Source organism: Lissotriton helveticus, chromosome 10, assembly GCF_964261635.1.
Source record: "Lissotriton helveticus chromosome 10, aLisHel1.1, whole genome shotgun sequence".
NCBI classification, from domain to species: domain Eukaryota; kingdom Metazoa; phylum Chordata; class Amphibia; order Caudata; family Salamandridae; genus Lissotriton; species Lissotriton helveticus.
Genome location: NC_136071.1, coordinates 1,093,867,511 through 1,093,889,512, shown reverse-complemented (window position 1 = coordinate 1,093,889,512; position 22,002 = coordinate 1,093,867,511). Strand labels below are relative to the sequence as shown.

Sequence of the window (22,002 nt, the reverse complement as noted above, 5' to 3'; positions counted from 1 at the left end):
TTTGGGCTCCAAAGTTTCTTCTCCTTCCCTGGATATAGTGCTGCTGCCACCACTTGTGGATGCTAAACCCAGCTCAGCCCTTCATCTATGCCCAGGATTTTGGCATCAAGGGCTGCTGTTCTGGCTAGACTAGATCTTGTTAATCTAGGTCTTCTCCCTGTCCTGAGTGACCTAACCTACACCTAGGTACAGTTCTAGGTTAGATGAGAGTGGATACCTCATCACCTTATCTAGCGAGTTTGGTAGGGCACTCTCCTGGAATACTGCGCCCACTGTTATGATCACCGTCCATCTCCTCTCCTAGAGGGGAGTGAGGATGTTCTGTTGAATTGATTAGCTCGCACTCTGCATGTAGCTCCTGGAGCTTTGCTTTTGTAGAGTTTGTCCCAGTCTTAATTTTGTTGGGCTTACAGAGGTTCATGTGGTGCTGCACACAAAGCTGCAGATATGGGGTAAGCTGAGCTCCTGAACAATCTCCTTTGGGCTAGACATGTTGAGTACAGTTCTGACCTTTTTAGAAAAAAGACTTTTTAAGCTCTAACTGACTAGTATACTTTTTAATCGACTTGACTCCGTTGTGGCTTTCTTTGTGGAATCCTCTGTTGACCAAGGGGTATCAGCAAATAGAAAGTCTAGTACCCCATTGCTGAGCCACCAATGTAGGAAGCTGGTTTTTTATGTAGTTCACAAAAATGAGGTACATTATGTAGAAGGTCTAGACACTCCTTATTGGCTTAAAAGGCTTACATTAATAATCCCAAATGCTCTCTTTGTGGTAGGGTGGGCCAGCAGGTTAGGCTTATCAAAGGGCAGTGTTAAGCATTTGTTGCACACACAGAGTCAAAATAGGAGACGCACTCTCAAGAAGAACCTCAAGACCAATTTTGAATAATAACACAGATTTGTATATAATTTTAGACACCAAGATCATCGGAATCAGGTAATTCCTTTAGACGTAATAGATTTTTACAGGAAAAACAGTAGAAAATCACAGCTGTCAGATTTGACGTATTTGCCTCGAATGCAGTAGTTATTCTACGAGAGAAACATTCAATGCGTAGGTGCACTTATAAGTGATTCTCAGGGTTGCTCTTCTGAACTTAAGGTGCTTAGGAGCCAAGTTCCAAAGAACCATTAGCAATTAGGATTTACCCTTGTGTGCCCGGATACAGAAGTGGTGGTCGCCTCAAACGCTACCCAATAAAGTAAATGGAGAAACCTGTAACAAGAAAACAGCTGCAAGTGTGTGCTTGATGGCAAGTACTGTAGAACCCAGAGTAGGGCTCAGGCCTTGAGGGTCTCTGGAGCAAGGGGCACCATTGGTTGGCTCAGACTTGGGCCGTGGAGCTCTGGCGCTGAGGTGTTTTGTTCTGCAGGTCAAGCGTTGGTGACTCTCACTTCTTCGTGTCAACCTTGTGATGGGGGGCAAACCGGACAGCAGTGCCACACTTGGTGCTGGGCTCGGTCATGCTTACATCCCTCGTTGGTAGGTCGATCTTGGCAGAGTTGGTGTCCAGGCTGGACAGTTAACAAGCCTTTCCTGCTGCAAGGGCTCTAGTACACAGGCTCCTGGAGGGTCTAGCGGCTCGAGACTCATTTGGGAGACGGGCTGACATCTGGGAGCCACAAAGTCCACTTCTTGGGGTGCTCCTTTATCAGTGGACCTTGTTGTCGGCAAAACGATGTACCAGGCAGATGCAGTCAGTGCCTGAAGACTGCAGGGAAGTGCCTCCTCCACTTCAAGGGAGATGCTGACTGGTTGGGGAAGTGCTGGCAGCATCAGGGAAATCTCTCCGACATGGTGCAGATCTCTGAGGAAAATGCAAAGGACGTCCAGTGGTGATTTACAAACTGCTCTTGGGTCAACGGTAGACCCCTCTCCCTTCCCCAACCTGATTTGACAGTAGTAAACATTCTTATCCTATGCACATGCTCAAATAACAAGTGAAATTCACAAAACAGTAAATGCAAACAATAAAGAGGAGTAAATTTCTGTTATCTTTTCTTTTCTTTTAATCCAACAGCGCCCAGCCAACACGTGTTTAGTCATTAGGGGGAGACCCCACGACTTTTTCAGGGCTGTATGGCTCTTTAAGTCCTAACTTCTGTATTCTCCCTTCTGGTTATACTTCTGACCCGGCTGGTCAATAGATTCAAATTAGATTGAGATCCAAAATATACCGAAGAGTTTCATATTCCAACCTTATCTTAGGGCCGGTGGAGTATTCTGTGTATGGTGGCTTGTCCATATATTTCTGTAAGTATATCTCCCAAAGTCAAGATTCCCATAAACGAGTTCGCTGATGAGAGATGAGTCTTGCCATCGGGTTTGCGTATTGAACTGGAAGCCATACAGCCCTGAGTGTGTGTCTAGGATAAGAATGTTTACTATTGTGGCCTCAGGGTCCAACGCTTTGAACGGTCTATGGTGTTTATCCTCACCTTTTGCACCACATAAGAAAATCGAACCCAATACGCACGCAAACTCTATAGGCGCCATTCTCCTAATTAGTGACACCCCTCGGATGCTAATTCTTCTGATTTGATAGTAGTCACAAATGCATCACTCCTGGGAAGGGGCGGCAATCTGGGAAAGGTGGAGATCAGAGGGCTGTGATCTTTGGCAAATCCAGGCTCCACATCAACTTGTTGGAGCTCTAAGTGGTCTGATTGGTATTGAAAGCCTTTCTACCCTCCCTCCAGGGAAGGCTAATGCAAGTGTGCATGGAGAAACACCACTGCCATGTGGTACTGCAATAAGCAGGACGGGGTGGGGTCGTGGACTCGTTGTCAAGTGGCCCTGCTTCTCTGAACATGGCTGGAAGAGGAGAGCATTTCCATGGTGGTTCAACATCTGGTGGGTTCTCTGAATACCAGAATTGACTATCTCACCCAGCGATACCTGGCGGATTACGAATGGCATCTCCATCCAGAGGTGGTACAAGATCTTTCAGCAGTGGGGAGAGCCGTGGTTAGATCTGTTCGCCACAGATGAGACCGCCCAATGTCAGCAGTTCTGCGTGCAGAAGTTTCCAAGGCTGCTCTCGCTCTGAGACACTTTTTGTCTTAAGTGGAACTCAGGCCTTCTGTACACCTTTTTGCCCATACCACTCTTGCCCAGAGTTGTCAAGAAGATCAGGAATGATCGGGCCCAAGTAATCCTTGTAGCCCTGTATTGGTCACAGAGAGTCTGGTATCCTGAACTGTTGAGTATGGCCATTGGTCCTCCAATCAGGCTGCTTCTTTAGGAGGATCTTCTGTCAGAGAAGCGAGTAAGGGTTCTCCACCCAAACCTCTCAATGCTCCGCCTTCTTGCGTGGAGATTGAATAGCAACAGTTGACAGCTTTCGACCTTCTGCCCGACGTCTGTATCATTATCTTGGCAGCCAGACGTCCCTCCACCGAGATGGGTTATGCATGCCGTTGGGCAACATTTGTGGCAGGGTGTTCAGAAAGACACATTGATCCCCTTTCTATCCCCCTCTGTCAAGTTCTCCTGTTCGTTCTTTCCCTTGCCCAGCAGGACTCTGCTCTGGGCACTGTTATGGGATATTTTTCTGCAATCTCTGCTTTTCTGTGGTTGCCTGACCAACATTCTTTGTTCCAATCTACTATTTTCCATAGGTTTTTTAAAGATTTGCAACATATGTTTCCTCCCACTCCTTTCGTTATGCCCTAATGGGACCTCAATATCGTCCTCACTTTCCTTAGGTGCCTTTGACCCGTTGCACAATTGTCCATTTAGGCTCCTTACCATCAAGATGGCCTTTCTTGCGGTTATAACATCCACCCTAAGTCTTTGTGGTCTTCAGGCCTGGTCATCCAAGACTCCTTATGTTAACATATACCCACACAAACTGGTGCTTCGTACGAGAGCTTCTATTTTTTTCGAAAGTGGTCACTCGGTTTCACAAAGGCCAAACAATCACTCTGCCTACTTTTTATGCTTCCCCAATCACTCTGCCTACTTTTTATGCTTCCCCTCTCCCTCCGAGAAAGAGGAGTGACTTCACTGTCTGGACCCAAAAAGAGCGTTGTTGTTCTACCTTGACTGCACACAAGAGTTCCGGGTGGACAACCAACTCTTTGTAGGGTATGTCTGAGCGAAGAAAGGAAAGGCTGTACAGAAGAGAACCATCTCATGAAGGATCATGCCCTGTATTAAGATGTTCTACGTATTGGCTAGTAAGTAATCCCCTGAGGGTTTATGTGCTCATTCCACCAGAGCTAAAGCTGCCACTACGGCATTAGCTCACCGAGTTATAGTACTGGACATCTGCCAGGCAGCAACGTGGGCTTCCTTGCACAAGTTTACCAAACACTACTGTTTGGACAGTCAGGTCTGTAGGGGTGGGCAATTTACCCTTTCAGTCCTGCAGGACTTTCTTGTGTAAAATTGGTCCATAGATCCACCTCTGGGTAGGTATGGCTTGGGAACCTGTGGCTAGAAGTCTCTATCAGATGAACAAGTTGCTTACCAATGGTAATGCCTTATCTGGCAGAGGCTCTATCTAGCTTCAGATTCCTTACCGGACCCATCCTTCCTTCCCCGCTCTGCAAATGGGTTTCTAGGGATAGGATTGTCCCAGGACAGGGCTTTCCCCTTTCAGGGTCCTAGTTTTCCACACTAGTGTCAATGTACTTCGTGGCTCTGAGGTTCTGGCATGGAAAGTTGCAAAAAGTAACTGATGTCAGCACACCTGGGCAGCACCTATATAGGCATCGCTATCGTCATTTCCAACACGGTCAACGCCACGTGGAGCTAAACGATGACACCTACCGGCACGCAGGGCGACTGTTCAGGAAAATTGTTTGGATCCAGTCTGATGCCTGGAGATATTCTAAGGTAAGGAATCTGAGGCTAGATAGATAGTCTGTACCAGATAAGGCGAGGGTAAGTAACTAGTTCATTCTTTCCAAAAGGAGAAAATACCTATTTTACTTGTATCCATATTTCTTGGTGCATCAAGTAGTGAAGCAACATTGGCTTTTGAGCTTTGTCTGTTGATATATAAATTTGCAGCCATGTCATATCATTTACTGCCATCCGATGTTTTATGTGAGATATTAGCTAAATTCATAGATGCATTAAGACAAATGGTTACAGAATGCCACAGAGTATGTCCGTGTTGCCAACTTTAAACCCTTTTTATCTGTACATAAATAAACACCCCTTTGGAGACATTTCCTTTAGCTGAAGTATATTATCTCAAATCCCATATTAGGGAGTATTCACATGCTTGCTTAGCCCCTGTGTTTATTTTATGGCGTATTTCCACGCCTTGCTTTTCCCTGCTAAGTTTACTTCTGTAGGATTTATTTTCTCATTGATTACTTCGATAGCTGTTGGCTGCGATTCGAATGTTTTTGTTTTGTGGCCTTTACCGCCTTATGCTTTTTTTGTGCTGTAGAGTTAATTTATTTATGGGTGGATCTCCCATAACTCTCCCTGCTTTTTTTTAAACTAAGGGTGTGTGCGTGATGCCTCACTGACGCAGTCCTCTAGCCTACTACTTTTTCTATTGTTTCACCTGCACCAGCTGTGGTGCACAATCCCACAGATCAGTGCAGGTGATCAAAAGTGCTGTGAAGTGTAGAGCATGGCAGAGAGTCCATGTGAGAGTGAGAAGTAACTCTAATGAATATGGTGCATAAACACCATTATTTGCATTTAAAATGTTACAGCGTTAATATACTTTTAGATTGAATTTATTAATTTGGATCACATGTATGTAAAATTGGAGAATTGAGAATTAATTATATATGTCAGTTTTACAGAATAATTTGAATGATCCCTAAAAGGAAAGTTTATGCTCTTCTATCATGATGTGCACCTCTGGGTTTTCTAGGAACATCCACACTTCTCTTATGGCCATGCTGTTCAATGAAGCCAGGCTGGTTGGTTAGAAAGTGGATTCAGCGCTGTAGCAATTTAATTACTACAAGGCTACAGCTCGTTCTCTGAGTCTACTTCCCTCTGCACGCCCGTTCCACCAGCAATACTGAATATTTTGTGTATATTTGAGGGGTACGTCTCCTGTTAGAGGCAAGCCTCGCAAACTGTCTAGCAGCCAGCCATGTCCATTAGTGGTTGTAAGGGCAGAGGTGGTGGTAGAGGATGACTCTCATCAGGTACAACAGACGCCCTCATTCTTTTCTCCTGCTGCCGTGTAGGAAACAGGCTCTATATATACTACACCAAAATGGGTATAGTGTGTATAGAGTGCAGGTGACCCCAGAGGCAGGCAGAGGTTAAAGTTAGATAGAACCTTACTCTATTTGTGGTAGAGTGGTCAAACAGGAAGGCAGTATCAGAGGACAGTGTTAAACATTTGATGTACACACTCAGTCAGCAAATGAATTCACACACTAAATAACTGAACTCTAGGCTAATTGTTTTTGTATAAAAAATATACTGTTTTATTTTTAGAACCAAGCAAGCCTGGCACAGGTAAGCATTAAATACTTTACAGTAATACGTTGCTGAATGTAGAACAGTTTGAAAATGCGATAGGAAATGTACTTTGTTTGATTTACAGGGAATGCAGTGGGTTGCAATACTTAGTAAATACAGTACATTGAAATGACAGCTTTTTCAGTAAATTACAGATAAGTTACTTTTTACGTTACTTTTCTAACTCGGTGCTAGATACATAGATTCAGCACTTGGACATTTCCGCCAAACAGGTAGGTAAATACGTTTTGGTTATTCGTGCGATTTTTAAAGAATATTTGTAGATTAAAAAAAATTGTCAATGTTATCCCATGGAGGAAAAACAGGTTATCGGTTCAAAGGTAAGTTATCGACTGTGGGAGTCAAGGTTCTGGGGTTAGACTCAGGGGTCCCCAGGTTCAGTAATGCACTCTTGTTACACCCTCAGCGGCACTATGGCGGCCGGGTGCAGAGTGTTGAGGCCCAGTGTTATCCAGTGGTGCATAGGGGACCTCTGGTTGGTGGCTGCTGACAAGCAGGCCACAAGGTAGTGGGAGCAAAGCTCCTGGACTTTAGATCAGAGCAGATGGGGAAACAAAGTAGCACCAAAGGTGCACCCATAGCGGCACTAGGGCAGTCGGGTGCAGTGTACTGTTTCGAGGTCGGGTTCCCTGTTGTTTTCAATGGAGAGACTCCGGTCGATAGAAACACTGCAGGCTCGGGGACGATGACCTTCTTGGTGCGACCACCACTTCGAGGGGTAAGTTGGAATGTCTTGGGTTGGCTAGGCACCGTTGGTTGTGGCACACTAGGCTGTGGGGTGTTGGGTGCAGGGGTGCCTTTTGGCATCGGTAAGTCTTACCCACTCTTGGTCGAGGTAGAGAGGGGGTCCTTTGTATTGAGGCTGCAGGCATCAGTTGGGGTCTTGAGGCTGGTCTGGGATTCCGGTTCTTGGGTCACAATTGCCGGGTAGACCTCCTCTTGGTGTTTTTCCACTCAAGCTCAGGCCGACTTCTCAGTTTTCATTATGGTGCTGTGGAGTTCATAATGACAAACTCCCAGCACCATATACTCCTAATGGTAGTACTGCACTTACAATGTCCAAGAATGGACTTAGACACTGTAGGGGTACTGGGCTCATGCTCCTGTACCCTCACCACTGTTGTAGTGCACCCAACTAGAGGGGTGACTGAGCTATGCCAGGGCAGTGGGCTGTAGGCATGGCACACAGGGATGTGTGCCATGTCGACTCTTCACTTTGTTCTGCAACAAAACATGCAGCCTGCAAAGGCAGTGTGTGAGTGTAAACGTACAGGACCTCTAAGAGTGGCACAATAAGTGCTGCAGGCCTTAGATGCCTTCTCTTATCACAGTGCCCCTGTTTCCTATGGTACCATTTACCAGGGGCTAACCTGTGGCCAGAGATGCCAATTGGGTTTAATCTTGAGGAAAGAACACAGGCTCTGGGAACCTAATTGGCAGGGACCCAGGGCACACCAAGTAAATGTGCATCAGTAGTCTGGCAAAAAGTGGGGGGGGTTACTGCAACAGAAACCCACTCCCCTACATGCCGCCATGCTGCTTTAGTTTCCCCTGTGGCTGCCATTTGAGGCCAGTATTAGGCAGCATTCAACATTGCCCCTCTACCTAATGTACCCTGCAGATAGTTTGGTTTGAGTACACCCTCCCTTTCTTGACTACTTTTCTACATATTTTCCCAGTTTTTACCTAGATATTGGTGTATCATGCAGTTAGCTCTCCAGAGAGGTTTAGATATTACTGACAAAGGCAGCAATTGTGTTTGGTGGAGACAAGCTTGGGGTGTTATACCTGATGCTTCATGGTTCTTGAGAAGGATGAAGAATGAGGTAAGTCTTGGACCACCTTCTCTTTTACACCTTCCTCTAGAAGGAGATTTTAAAAATGTTGACTGTGGCCCTTGTATTTCCAGCCTTGGAGCCTGAGGACTAGATGGTGGCCTTTCAGCATGCATACTTCCATGCGTAGAACCTAATGTACCTAATTTCTTTGGTGGCAACGTGTCCTGCCCTCCGACTTTACCTATGCCTCTTAGGTGTCCATCAAAACCATATCTGTGATTGTGGCCCTTACTTCTCAGAACAAGTTTACTTGTATTACTGTACCTCGATCACTGGCTCCTGAAGGCAGATTCACCTTGGCTAATCTTTAAAAAAAAAATCTTTTTATTAACATTGCTCATCTCATCATACAATGTAGGACAATGATCATAATGCATGTTGTGAAGTTGCAATTGGTTATACAACATAAGATCCCCAATGACACGGGCTAGGCCTAACCTTGGCTAATATTCTTCAACCTGACTGCGACCATTTAGTTGTTGTCCATCTTGGCGTTCACCCTCAACAAACCCAAATCCCACATTCAGCCAGTGCAGAGGATTGCTTTTAGAGAGTCAACCTTTTTGCTGCAAATCCAGGACATTCGGACTGTGATCCTGATATTTCGGTATCAAGTCTTGATGGTTTGGAGGTTTCTTGGACTCCTGACCTCATGCATCTTTTTGGTGCTTATGCCCTTTGGCACATGCAGCTCTTCATCTGAATCTTCTTCAGTGGGCCCAGTACTGGCAGTACCCATTAGATAATGTTTGTATTTTGGCCAACACGGTCGGTCTGATATCTACAGTGATGGATGCTTATCTTTCTTTTGACAGACCATTCACCTTAGTCCAGTGAGAGCATACAGTGATGATGGGTTTTTGGTTTAGGAGTCCATCTGGACGATGTGGTGGTCACCGATGGAACCCCATTTTCAAATCAGTCTTTTGGCGTTAAGCGCCATCTATCATACCTTCCAGGTGTTTCTATCTCTCATCAAGGGCAAGTCCGGATGACAACACAGCAGACAAGCAGGGAACGGTGGCGTCCTGTGCCCTTTGTCTAGAGGCTCCAAACCATATGTGGGGGAATTGGAACCTCTTATGATCCCCTTGATGGTAAGTCATAGTTTAGGTTTACTGAAAGTCAGGGCAGACATACTCAGCAAGTGTAATTTTTCTGATCACAAATGGCGTCAGCACCCTGAGGGGGCACAGGGTGTCTTCACCCAGTTGGGTGCACCCTCAATAGATCTATTTACCTGTTTTGGAGAACCTTCCATGCCCAGCCTTTAGTCCCAAGGAGTTTCCACCTCAGTGATCCCTGGTAGACATTTTTTGTGGGGCTCAGGCCTCCTTAAAGCATTTCTGCCTCTGGTGCTAATTCCACAGGTCCAGAAGGAAGTGAAGCAGGAGTAGGCTATTCTGCTACTTAGACCTCCTGGATCTCAGTATACTCCTGGACTTCATCTGCCTGTTCGGAAGGAACTGCTGTCCTCGACCCATTAAGGATAGAGACAATAACTACGGGGGAGAAGTCCCAGTCCTGTTAAATCTTGTCAGGAGGCCTTGGGTTGAGGCTTCTACCTAACGTTTGAGGGTGCGGATAATGGTGGATCCGTTCTTCAGTTCCCTGACAATTTGGTTGTATTGCACTTCCTTTGATATCAAAATCTTCCCCTTATAAATGTTTGCAGAGTGACTAGATTACAGGCTCTGACAAAGGCCTAGAAACTAAAAAAGGACAATAACAGACTTAAACGTCCTACCCCTTAGGGACATAATAAAGTTAGTCCTATTTCAACCAAGAGGTAGTTTTATTTTCACTTCCATACTACTGCATTCTGCACCATCACCCACAACAATTGCCCACATAGGGATTACCAATCCAATTAGCTCCTCTCCTACAGGGAAGTAGTTTTGTTTATGTTGTGAGGAAGAACCCTACAATGAAGCATACCACCTAAGAGTGAGTGAGGATTTCCATCCTCACAGAAAAATGCTTCTAGAACCATAGACATGGTTCTATTATCCAAGTCGGTACCAGTTTGCCACTTAAACAATCAGACCTGTAATTTCTTTTGTTTTTTTGTGTTTAAACTTTGTTGGGAGGAAGCACTCATGGGTCTCTAAATACTCCCCAGCCCTCCTTTGTGTATTTTGCCTGCACATGAGCCTCCACAATATACATTTTCATGGGTGGAGATGGAACAGAAGCAATTTGGAGATTTTGATGTCATTTTGGCAGCTCACTGCCTTTTAAAAAGTCTGTTTATTCTGGCTTTTGGTCTAAATGTGTCTTTTTCTGTGAGGGCAGACAGGTTGATCCTCCATAGCCTAAGATGTCTGATGTGCATCTGTTCATTTTGGTGGTGCCCCTGCAAGGGTTTGCTGTGACCACGGTTCACAGCTACTTTTGGGTGCTACGGGCATTTCTTCGGTTGCCTGATCAGTGCACTTTTACCAAGTCTCTCATAATGCTCTTCTTGGCAGGGGATTCCCCGTTTACCCCTGCTCACTATATTATGGCTCACTGGGATATAAATGTTGCTATTATTTTTCTGATGTGTATCTCCTTTGGGCCTCTGCCATTTTTATCCATGCGTTTCCCTCCACCCCAGCTCATTTAAGAGAAAAAGATCCACTAGTTTAATACAATAAAAACCTCAGTTTCTACATTGATAAGACAAAAGATACCAAGTGACTGATAACCTTTTTGTCTGATTCATAGGTGGGCAGAAGAGAAAGACAGTTCAAAAATGGTACTTTCATGATGGACTGCCCAGTGCATCAAACAGTTTTATATCTTGGGCAAAAAAGACCCTTCTGATTACTTAAGGGCTCACTCCACCAGAGTGAAGGCCACTGCTACAACCCTGTTCAGGGGTGCTCCTGTTTTAGGCCTCGGCCCATTCTGAGCATACGTCCATACTTTGATGAGGCACTAGTGTAAAGACTCCCAAGTCCTCAGGAGGCTCTCTCACCTTTGCAGGACTTCCTGGTGTAAAGTTCTCATTAGAACCGCCTTGAGAAAAACTGCTTTGATATCTATACACAGTGAGAAATTTGCAGATTCCATCAGAAAAACAAGTTACCTTCTGCAACGCTCTTTCCAGTTTATACTCTATCTAACCACAGATGCCTCATTGCCAGGTGGTGGTGCCCATGTGCAGCTCTTTGTTGTCATGTCTGGAGGTTGGACGGATGTTTGTGGGAGGCTAATAGCATTCAAGAGCTGTGTCAAAGATTTTTCCAGATTCAGTCTGGCGCCCAAGTAAATTCACAAGGTAAGCTAGATTTCAGCATTGAAGCCAACTGATTTTCAGCACATTTTGCTGTTGGCTTCAAGCAGGTACATACTACATAGTGTCTCCTTTCCCACCTTCAACAATTTGGATTCTGAATATAGTAATGAAAAACTGAAATATTTATCATTCATGTGTTTCCTTAGTCTAATTGCTTTACTTTTTCCAAACATAGAGGGGCTAACTGGGACACGGAGATATATGGAAATCCTGGTGCCACTGTTAAGGATCTCCTGATTGAACTTTATAGCAAAGTTGGAGCCACACGTCAGTGGGCATTAATACGATGTATATCTGGGACACTAAAGAAGAAAGTTGAAGCTCTTGATGAGGTAATTGTAATTGTAATTTGCATTTATATAGCGTGTTATCACCGACGGTTTCTAAGCGCTGATACAATCTTTGTTAAACTTTACAGTGTAAATTTATTTTTATAAGTAATTTGACAACCAAAAAAACTGAATCAGGACCTACTAATTTCCATATTCAGTCCCCGCTCATTTCCAGCGGGGCCTGAATATGGCAGCCAGACTTAGGGAAAGCCTTTGAGGCTCACCTCCCTGGATGCTGTTCATGCTAGAGGGTAGGTGTGAAGCTCCTCCACCCAAGCAGGTTTTGTTTGTAACCCACAAGAGCGCCGGGGCTCTCACCTCAAGGGGGTAAGAAACATGTCTGTTTATGGCAGGCAGATACAGACCGGTCAGCTGTACACTAGGTAGGTGGTCATTTTTCAGGGGGCATCTCTGAGATGCCCTCTGGGTGCATTTTATAATAAATCCAACACTGGCATTAGTGTGGGTTTATTATGCTGAGAAGTTTGATACCAAACTAGTTAGCATTCAGTAAAGCCTTTATGGACCTGTAGAGTGTGTAATGACAGACTCCCAGACCATGTACTCAATATGACTTCATGGCATTTACAATGTATAATAATGGAGTTAGACACTGTAGGGGCATATTGCTCTTGCAGCTATGCCCTCACCTGTGCTATAGTGACCCCTGCATTAGGGCTGTGAGGCCTGCTAGAATGGTGGCTTACCTATGCCACAGGCAGTGTTGGGTGGGCATTGCACACAGGGGTGTGTGCCATGTCGACTCATAGGTTTGGTCTGCACCACAACACAGTCTGCAATGGCAGTGTATGTGTGTTAGGTGAGGTGTCTCTGAGGGTGGCACAATACATGCTGCAGCCCTTAGAGACCCTCTCTGGTCACAGGGCCCTTGGTACCACTGGTACCTTTTATAAGAGATATACATGTGGGCCAGAGGTGCCCCAGTTGGGGAAAGAAAGGTACCGTTATGGGAAAGAACACAGGCACTGGGAACCTGATAAGCAGGGATGCAGTGCACACTCAGTCAAACTGCATCAGAAATCAGGAAAAAAGTGGGGGGGGGTTATTGCAGCAGAAACCCACTTTACTACAACAAAGAATATATACAATGAATCACACAAATATATACATGGTGAAAATGAAATTATCCTAGACAATGAAAACATATGTCTAATGTCCAAAGATTCAAGTTCAGGATATCCTTATATCTTCATTTTCTATAATAGGATAGCTGACGTAGGACAAAAAAATAATGTCGTCCAGTATGACATTTATCGTTTCCATAGCCGTGATATACAACAACATTTATATGAATGTCGGTTGTGTAGATTGAGATGCCATCATTGGATGATTGGGACAATGTGATTGGAAATCGTATTTACCTGAGGGAAACTAAACACACTAATGGAAATTCCAGCATTTGGAATAGGTTTATAGATTGCCAATCTGCATACACAACAAGGAATCTAAGATTACAGATCAGTTTTCTGTTTATATAGTCTTTAAAAATGAATGTATAATATCAAGGCATAATTCATATTCACTTTCCGAGCTCTTATGCTTGAAAAGCAGTCATTTCTATAGTTATTTACCTTGCTTCAGAAGTACATTAACCACACATTGTCTCCCTTTGCATAGGCCTGTACAGACCTTCTGTCTCATCAGAAGCAACTGACGGTTGGCCTACCTCCTGAGCCTCGTGAGAAGACCATATCAGCGTGAGTTCCTCATTAAATATCTGAATGTGGAGCACAGTCCTTGCTCACAAAGCTCACTTCAATTTGTCCGTTGTAAATGTCAATTTATTTATGTCCTACTTCAGACATACATTAGCTGTTCATCAGAACTCAAATTTTTTGCCAGACATCAGAACTGAACAGGACGGCAGGATGACAAACGTATGTAAAAATAATTGATCACATTTCTGGGATGAGGTACTGGGATTAGAATGCAGGTCCCCTCAATCCATAGTCATTAACTTAGCTCTTACACCACATGCCCTTTCCGTTGCTTATTAGTTGGAATGCTTTTAGTTGTGATGCAGACAGAACATGATTCCAAATAAGTTAAAGAAATAAATGAAGGTTTGCCTAAAGTTGTGATGGCCAGTGAATTTATCAGTTCAATTGTGTGTTTAAGCACTTGTCTCCAGAAGATGTCAGTTTTTCTCTAAAATGATAAATATAATGTGCACTGATCAAACATTGCTCTCAAGAAATAAGATTAACATCTCACACTATTTTATCCGTTAATTGAGGCGGAGGACCTTCAAATGGCGCTCTGAGATCTGACTTTGATTCATCTCCTTCTTAAATTCCTAGGAATCTAGACTACATGTTTATCACTTCTCTATATAGAATTCTCTACCATTTTCTTATGGTAACGGCCTACTTTATGGCCTCCCAGGTTTCACACTCGGAACCCTTATGGGCATTCTACACGCTGCAGCATGTCTCATCTAGCGCCTGAAGAAATGTGATCTTATTACCCCCACCCTGTTGGAACTCCATTAGCTCCCCTTTCCAGCCATCCCTGTCTTTGAAAGTAGCTACATCATTTACAGAGCCAACACAACCAGCACCGCCACTTATCTTGTAGACAATCTCACCATACCCACAGCCAGGACACGAGCAGACGACAGACTAAAAATGTTAAGAGATAAAACAAGACACCAGGCCTTTATCATCTATGCACCCAGCATCTGCAACAACATCCTTATATCCACCAGAAATGATCCAATCCTGCTCCCATACAGCAGTGTTGAAGGCTCACTTCTTTAGAGAACACTACATCACAATCCATTAACCATCCACAACTCCACTTCCTCTCCTAATACTCGCTCACTTTAAGCTTGCCTTTGACCATGTACAGCACTCTGCTTCCTTCTGGCTAGGTTTGCACTACAGAAATACCAGATACATACATATACAATGCACCGGCATTCCCAGATAATTTAAAGAGACATTTGCCGTGCCTTTCCTGGCAAAAGAAGAATTAAACTCTGCTGTCCCATCTAGGCACTGGTTGATCAGTATTTTTAGTGCTGAAGCCAAAGCCGTAGAATATAAAGTAGCCAACCACTTATCTGCACCTGTTTAAGAGAAATATATCTTCGACAGTGTGCAGGCAGCATTCCGGCTCAACCAAAGTACTGAGCAAGTACTGCTATCCATAGTGGATGACTTTAACCTAGTAACTAATGTAAAGAGTTTTAGTATCCTCATCCTACTGCATTTATTTGTGGCATGACACTGTTGACCATGATTTAATGCTTCAGGCTTCCAGAGATGAGATTGAAAGTTGGCTTGTAGGCAGAAGGTTCTTTCCCTCTTCCCATCACAGGCTATTAACATCCTTACAGGATTTCCTTAGATGTCGCCTAATCTTTTTTAATATTTATGTTCTACTGCTTTCCTTGGCTCAAACATCATAGTCTGTTCTTGTATCAATGGACATTTATATTCTTTGCTGCCAAATGAGCTATGATTTTTTGCATGTTTTTTTGAGACAAATTCACAATTATCTTGCTTTCCCTAAAATTACTTGGAATGAAACTTTGATATAGTCCAGTATCTGAGAGAACCCGGTGTTGTTTGCTTGCACAGTGTAATTTACACTTAACTGCATGCAAGTAAACAGGCTATTGCCAGGTTTACCCCCACTTGCTGCCTTCATTTCGATTACTAGGCTACTAGGTACTAGTGTAATGGCTCTAAAATGCCATGAGCCCTGCTTAACCAGACTCAGTACATGTACTCTGAACCTTAAAATGGTACGCAGTTCATTGGCTTGTCCCTAATTGGCATAGGCCAACTTATTTGTAAGTCCCTAGTTTATGGTACCATGAGTGCCTAGGTCCTATAAATTGAAGTATCTTTCGTGGATTTCAGCATTAGTGCCACCTCAAGTACGACTAGGTCAAAGTTGTACCTTTTGACTCAGATGTCCAGTAATAGAAACAGAGACAAGTCTTTGCGCCTGAAAGGTGGAGCCTTAGAAATTGATAATTCTAAGCCAGTATATAATATATTTCTTTATTTGTTTTTTTGGAATGCTCATTTCTAACCTGGGTCTATCTGAATGCACGTGCAGGTCTTGCTGCAACTTTAAGAGAATTTCTGAACTACTTTATGGATTACTAGTAGAGGAGGAAAACTATAAAGTAACTTCCCAGACCGTACGAGCAGGAAAGGACATACGCCTTTTTAAGGAGCCTAGTGTCAGATTTTTAAAAAGATCCTGGTGGTAATGAAATTGGCTTGAGAAAGATAATAACTTCTGATGATGTATTAGGAAACTATAGCGTTCTAGTTCCTTTTAGATTTGGAGCATTGTGGTGTCAGCTATTCATTCTGTCCCCTTTGCCTATCCTTCACCAGGTTCACAGTAACAATGGGGAGTAGTGGGTATACTGATGCACAAGATGCATTGTGAAGCAGAAATATGAGTAGGAGTAGCTGACTGGGCTTTTTCACAATGAATCAGTAGTGGCAAAAAATGGCAGCCAGTTCTACTGGGGATCTCCATTAATAATCATAAACATTGTAGTGTCCAGGTAGAAGGGCAAGATGGCGGTCTGTCCGTAGACCGCGAAGCAGCACCACGCCTGAGCTCCGCTCCTCGTTCCAGGGAAGGGAGAAGGGGGGAGAGACATGGCTCCGCTCCGCCCCACTACGCTTTGTTCCTGCCTGTGAATTTCGAACCAAACTAAGCGACTACTCCTTCGTTAAATCACTGGGGTTGAAAATTTCCGCCCGTCATCTTATCTGCATCAACTGATCTTACCTTGGTTTTGTAGGCGGTATGGTTCTGGGGGTCTCGCAAGAACAGCACCAACTCCCTGGCTCTCTCAGTATCACGGGACAGCCACTGACCCTGCATCGCAGCGCCGCAACCTATCGGCTTCCCTGTGCTGTAGTTCCAGCAAAAGCTCCGGCTTCGGCTCTGGTTCCGCTGAAAGGATTCCGCCCACATTTGCAGCCACAACAACCACGATTACAGCAGTCACGACCGCGACTATACTATAGCGGCTACACTGTATCCTCCGATTGTTCAACGGGGGGGGGGCAGTGTTATAATTTCATTTTTGTCGCTCGTGTGTTCGCTGCGGAGCTACTGGATCCTGTAGTAGCTATGCCCACGAAAACGGCTGCCTCAGCTGCGGCGTCTAGAGCGCGGGTAGTGAGGCTGCCAGAATCCTCCGCAAAGAGGCCGAGCGGCAGCAACAGGAGGAATCACTGGACGATGAGGAAGGAGGCAACTCCCTTTCTAATACAGTGAAGTCCAAGACTAGAAAACAGCAAGCCTCCTCAGAACACTCCCCGAGGCAAGACGTCCTTGCCGCTAGGAGAAAATTGAGTACCACCGGGGGCACAGTACTGGACTTGTTTCTAAAAAAGGGAGCGCAGAGCGGATTGCAGAAAGACCTTGGAAAGGAGGCTACCCAAGAGGTTTCCCAAGACATTTTGAACAGCCCCGCTACAATGATTAGTCAGGGAGTAAACATTTGTAACTCTGGGGGCCCCACAGTTGAACCTGAGCCTCAGCTGAATACCACTATTAACTCTATGGTTGGAGCTACCTCTACTGCACCGTTGTAGCTGAGTCTGCCCAATCTGACCAATCTGCCCAACCCATTACACCCGGTGGGATCTCTGTTGGTGGTGAGGTTCAAGAACTGGAAGGGCGCTCTGTCATCTTTAGGGGCAGAGGAAGATGTGTTGGGGGTACAAGGTGAAGTAACTTTGCTGGGGGTAAAGCATTCAATACAGGTGTTACCTATGGGACTGCCGATTTTACATATACCAGCCATATCTGTTGGGCCCCCAAGCTTACCCCCACCCAATCAACCCACTGACAACTCTGGCCGGATGGTTGGGAATCAAGAGCTGAATGAACAAATGTCAGGGGAAAGCTCTTTAAAGATTCATCTACTTGAGGAGAAGGATAAAGAGCCTAGCGAGTTTTACTCTTTTTCTGATGAGAATGGAGTTAATGTTGTGGGAGAATGGTCGGATGACTCAGATTCTATAGAGGGCTCAGTAGATGAAGAGTCTGAATCAGAACCTCTGCTTAGTTCTTCTGAGGACAGCTACTGTGAGGAGAGCGTGAATGCTAACACTGTCAGAGCCAAACTTAAATCTACATCCAGACTTAAACAGTGTGGTCCGGCCGATAACCACTCCATTTCTAATCCGTTGTTACATATGGGGGGGGCCTATAAACTCAGGTAACTCGGAGATATCGCACTCTGCAGTGGAAACCATTTTACAGGCTATTGCAGCACATAGGGAAGAGACCGCTTTGGACAGCAAGAGATCACGGGCGGCACTTCGTAAAATCCAAGTACTGCAACCTGGTAGGGGAAAGAGTCACCGAGATGGAAGCCAGGGTTATGACGAACGAGAAAGAGGCCACTCTGAACTCGGAGCGAATTAAACTTCAGGAAGCCGAACGCATAGACATTAAATGGAAGCTGGAGGATTTAGAAAATCGGCAGCGGCGCAATAATTTGCGCATTCTGGGAATTCCGGAGAAAATGGAGGGGGAGGATGCACGTGCTTTTGTAATAAAACTATTCAGAGAGTCTATGCCTGAACTTAAGAACTGGGATGCCGAAATCCAACGCGCCCACCGGATGCCCTTTAACCTGCCATTTAAACCTGGGGTGTATCCCCGAGCCATTTTAGTTTATTTTGGAAATTTTTTGTTAAGGCAGACGGTGGCTGAGAAAGCGAGACCAGACCATAGGTTGGTATATAGTGGACTCTCCTATTTCACAAGACCACACTTTTGCCACGCAACTGTGGAGAGACGGTGGCGGCTCCGCTCTCTGATCAAACCATTCCAAGATAAAGGTGCCCAAGCTTATTTGAACAACCCTGCAAAGCTTAAAATTGTACTGGGCGGTCACACAAAATTCTTTTATTCCGAAATCAAAGCAAAGGCATATCTCGATGAACTGACTCAGAAATGATTCATGTGAATGATGATTGATTACTCCTGTTTCTTTACAACGATCCTTGGCGTGCTTATCCCCCTTGGTTAGCTCCAATTTTTGATAAATGCAGACATTTAATTAGGATATGATTGTGATATGGTTATGGTGGGAGGTATGGAATCATTATAGGGCTGTCATCTAACACTTAATTTTTTATTTTTTTTGCTTTGCTTGTACCGATGGTCTCTCTTTTCCCTTTTCTGGGTATTCATTTATTATCTCATTTTTTGCACATTAGATGGCGGTAGGTTAGATGTTATGCTGTAACTGCATCACCCAGACTCTGGTTGAGTCTGATTGCCTACTGTTTGGGGTGGGGGGTTGTAAGGGAGTGTGTGGGGGTAGGGTGGGGGGGTTGGCAGTGAAGGGGGAGTGGGGGTGGGTTGGGGGGCATGAAAAAGCTTTAAAAAAAAACAGTTTTGTCAGCAAGAGGCTTAAGTAAGGGGAAAACAAACGGAAAAGAACCTGAGCTGGTGCTACGTACTAAATTAAAATTGTATTTGTTCAAATGATCTTATTATTTTTTCCTATAAATATTGGGTAGATTAATTGTCCAAACTTGGAATGTTGGAGGGCTCTTATCTGGGGATAAACGACGGCGAATGGCTGAGCTATTGCAATTAAATCCTGTTGATGTACTCTGTCTTCAGGAGACTCATGTCCCATGGGTTAAGAGATCATGGCTGAATCTAAAGGGGTATAATTTATTGATAGCCTCTACACAATCTTCGAACATAAGGGGCGTAGCAGTCCTAGCCAAAACAAGTCTCGGCTTAGGAGTACGTCATCTCTCAGATCCCCAGGGTAGATGGGCTATTGTTAAACTTGCTTTTGGTATTACTATCTGTACCATATATGGGTCAAACCACGACGACCCAACAATATTTGAGGTACTTGAAGCTGAATTGGCCACCTGGCAGGGCCCACTAGTTTTGTGTGGCGATTTTAACGTCTCACTTATACCGCGGCTGTGTAACAGTGCCCCCAAACAGAAATATGTTGGTCGTAAACCAAGGGTGTATCAGGCCGTTAAAAGATTGTTGGGTAGCTATGGCTTGATTGATGTGTGGCTGCAAAATAATGCTCATGACCCAGGCTATACTTATTTCTCACATCCGCACCAAAAACAAGTTCGGATTGATTACATGTTCGTCTCCGGAGACCTAGCACCGCAGGCAACAATTAACAAACGCCCGAGAATAATTTCCGATCATAATGCACTCATTCTTGGGATCACAGCCGGTTCGCAATACACACAACGGCGGTCCTGGTCGTTTGATAGGAAACTCTTGTCTAATCATGAGTTTATCACCCATATTAAAAATTGGACAGAAGAGTACTTTAATATAAATCGGTTTAGCGCCTCTAGAAATACAGTGTGGGATTCCTACAAATCCGCCTTAAGGGGGGAGATTATTAGTTTTCAGAATTTCGCCAGATCCAAATCAAGAAAAGACCATGAGTTAATGGTGTCAGCGCTGGCTAAAGCTGAGGGAGATCACACTTCTTTAATCGCACAGGGTAAAGATGCTAGCAGCCAGATGCTCCAGGTAGCGGTCTTAAAGGCTGAGTTAAATACTAATCTTAGCCAGAAAGCTGCCCAAACCTATAGCGCACACAGGAGGAAGGTTTATGAAAGTGGTGAAAAGGTGGGCAGGCAGCTTGCACTCCGAACCCGTCAAAAAAACTTAATTAATAATATCCCCACAATTGTAGATGATGGGCAGACCTTCACGCAAGCAGCTGATATCATCCTTCTATTTCAAAAATACTATCAAAAGCTGTATTCAGAAGGAGTGGTTACCACCGATAAGGATATAGATTACTTTCTGGCGAACCTCCTTAATAACTTGGAAGCTGTTAGTCTATTAGATGATACTACCAGGGAAGAGTTAGAAAGTGAAATCACGTTGGCTGAGGTAGAGTCTGCATTATCGCTTTTAGCATCTGGCAAGGCCGCGGGCCCAGACAGATTGCCGATCGATCTTTATAAAATTCTTGGTCATCAACTATGTCCCCTCCTATATGATTTATTTCTGGGGGTTCAGTACAATCGTGTTCCTCCTGATTCCTGGGACGAGGCTAGCATTATTGTTTTCCCAAAGAGGGGGAAACCACCCGAGCAATTAACTTCCTATCGCCCAATATCCTTGATTAATTCGGACTCTAAATTATACGCAAAGGTGATGGCTGTTAGACTCAGTGGGGTCATTGAGCATCTGGTCTCTCCATGGCAGCATGGCTTCGTCCCGGGCAAGGGGACTACCGACCATACTCGCCGGGCTATTGCCCTATTTGATGCCATGTCTGTCTCGGGGGGGCCAGATGTCAATGATCCTACTTGATGCTGAGAAAACCTTTGACCGTGTTTCATGGAACTTCTTGTGGGTAGCCATGGCACGTACTAATTTTGGCCCTAAATTTGTGAAATCTATCAAATCAATGTATCTACGTCCCAAAGCAAAACTCCTAATGTTAGGTTCAGAATCTGGCTATATTAATAATGCAAGAGGCACAAGGCAGGGATGTCCCTGTTCGCCCCTGCTCTTCGCTCTTTATATTAATCCCCTAATTCTCAAATTTTTAGAAAGCAATATTATTAAACCAGTGCTCTGTAACCAATTTGAGACAAAAGTGTTAGCTTATGCCGATGACATCGCGGTTTTAACACCTGACCCGATCGAGGCGATCCGCGAAATTGAGTGAGTGGCCTTAGAATATGGTTTTTGCTCGGGGTATTCCCTTAATAGAGGAAAGACTGTTATCCTATGCACCGATAATATAGTTTGCCCTGTTCAAATAAGAGCCAAGATAGCTACTTATCTTGGAGTAGCCATCTGCTCTAATACTAAGCATGTAGTGAAGCTTAATTTTTATCCGCTCTTGGAAAAGATAAAGAGTGATTTGGATAGGGTAAACGGTCTCTATCTCTCCATCATAGGCAGGGTTAATTATCTGAAAATGAATGTCTTGCCCAGATGCCTATATTTATTTTGAGCTATTCCTTTAGCTGTTGAACCTAAAGTTTTAACTTTCATTAACACCCTCATGTCTAAATTTGTCTGGCAACATGG

General features: G+C 44.4%; 1 protein-coding gene across 4 annotated transcripts in view; it reads left to right on the top strand.

The window, feature by feature from the left end:
* PHKA1 (phosphorylase kinase regulatory subunit alpha 1) overlaps window positions 1–22,002 on the top strand; it is a 1,063,236-nt gene that overhangs the window by 720,781 nt on the left and 320,453 nt on the right. For all 4 annotated transcript variants that reach the window (XM_078663812.1, XM_078663811.1, XM_078663813.1 and 1 more), the window contains 2 exons: window positions 11,772–11,928; window positions 13,567–13,646. In XM_078663812.1, coding sequence (XP_078519938.1) covers window positions 11,772–11,928; window positions 13,567–13,646 — 237 coding nt within the window. The remainder of the gene's footprint in view (window positions 1–11,771; window positions 11,929–13,566; window positions 13,647–22,002) is intronic.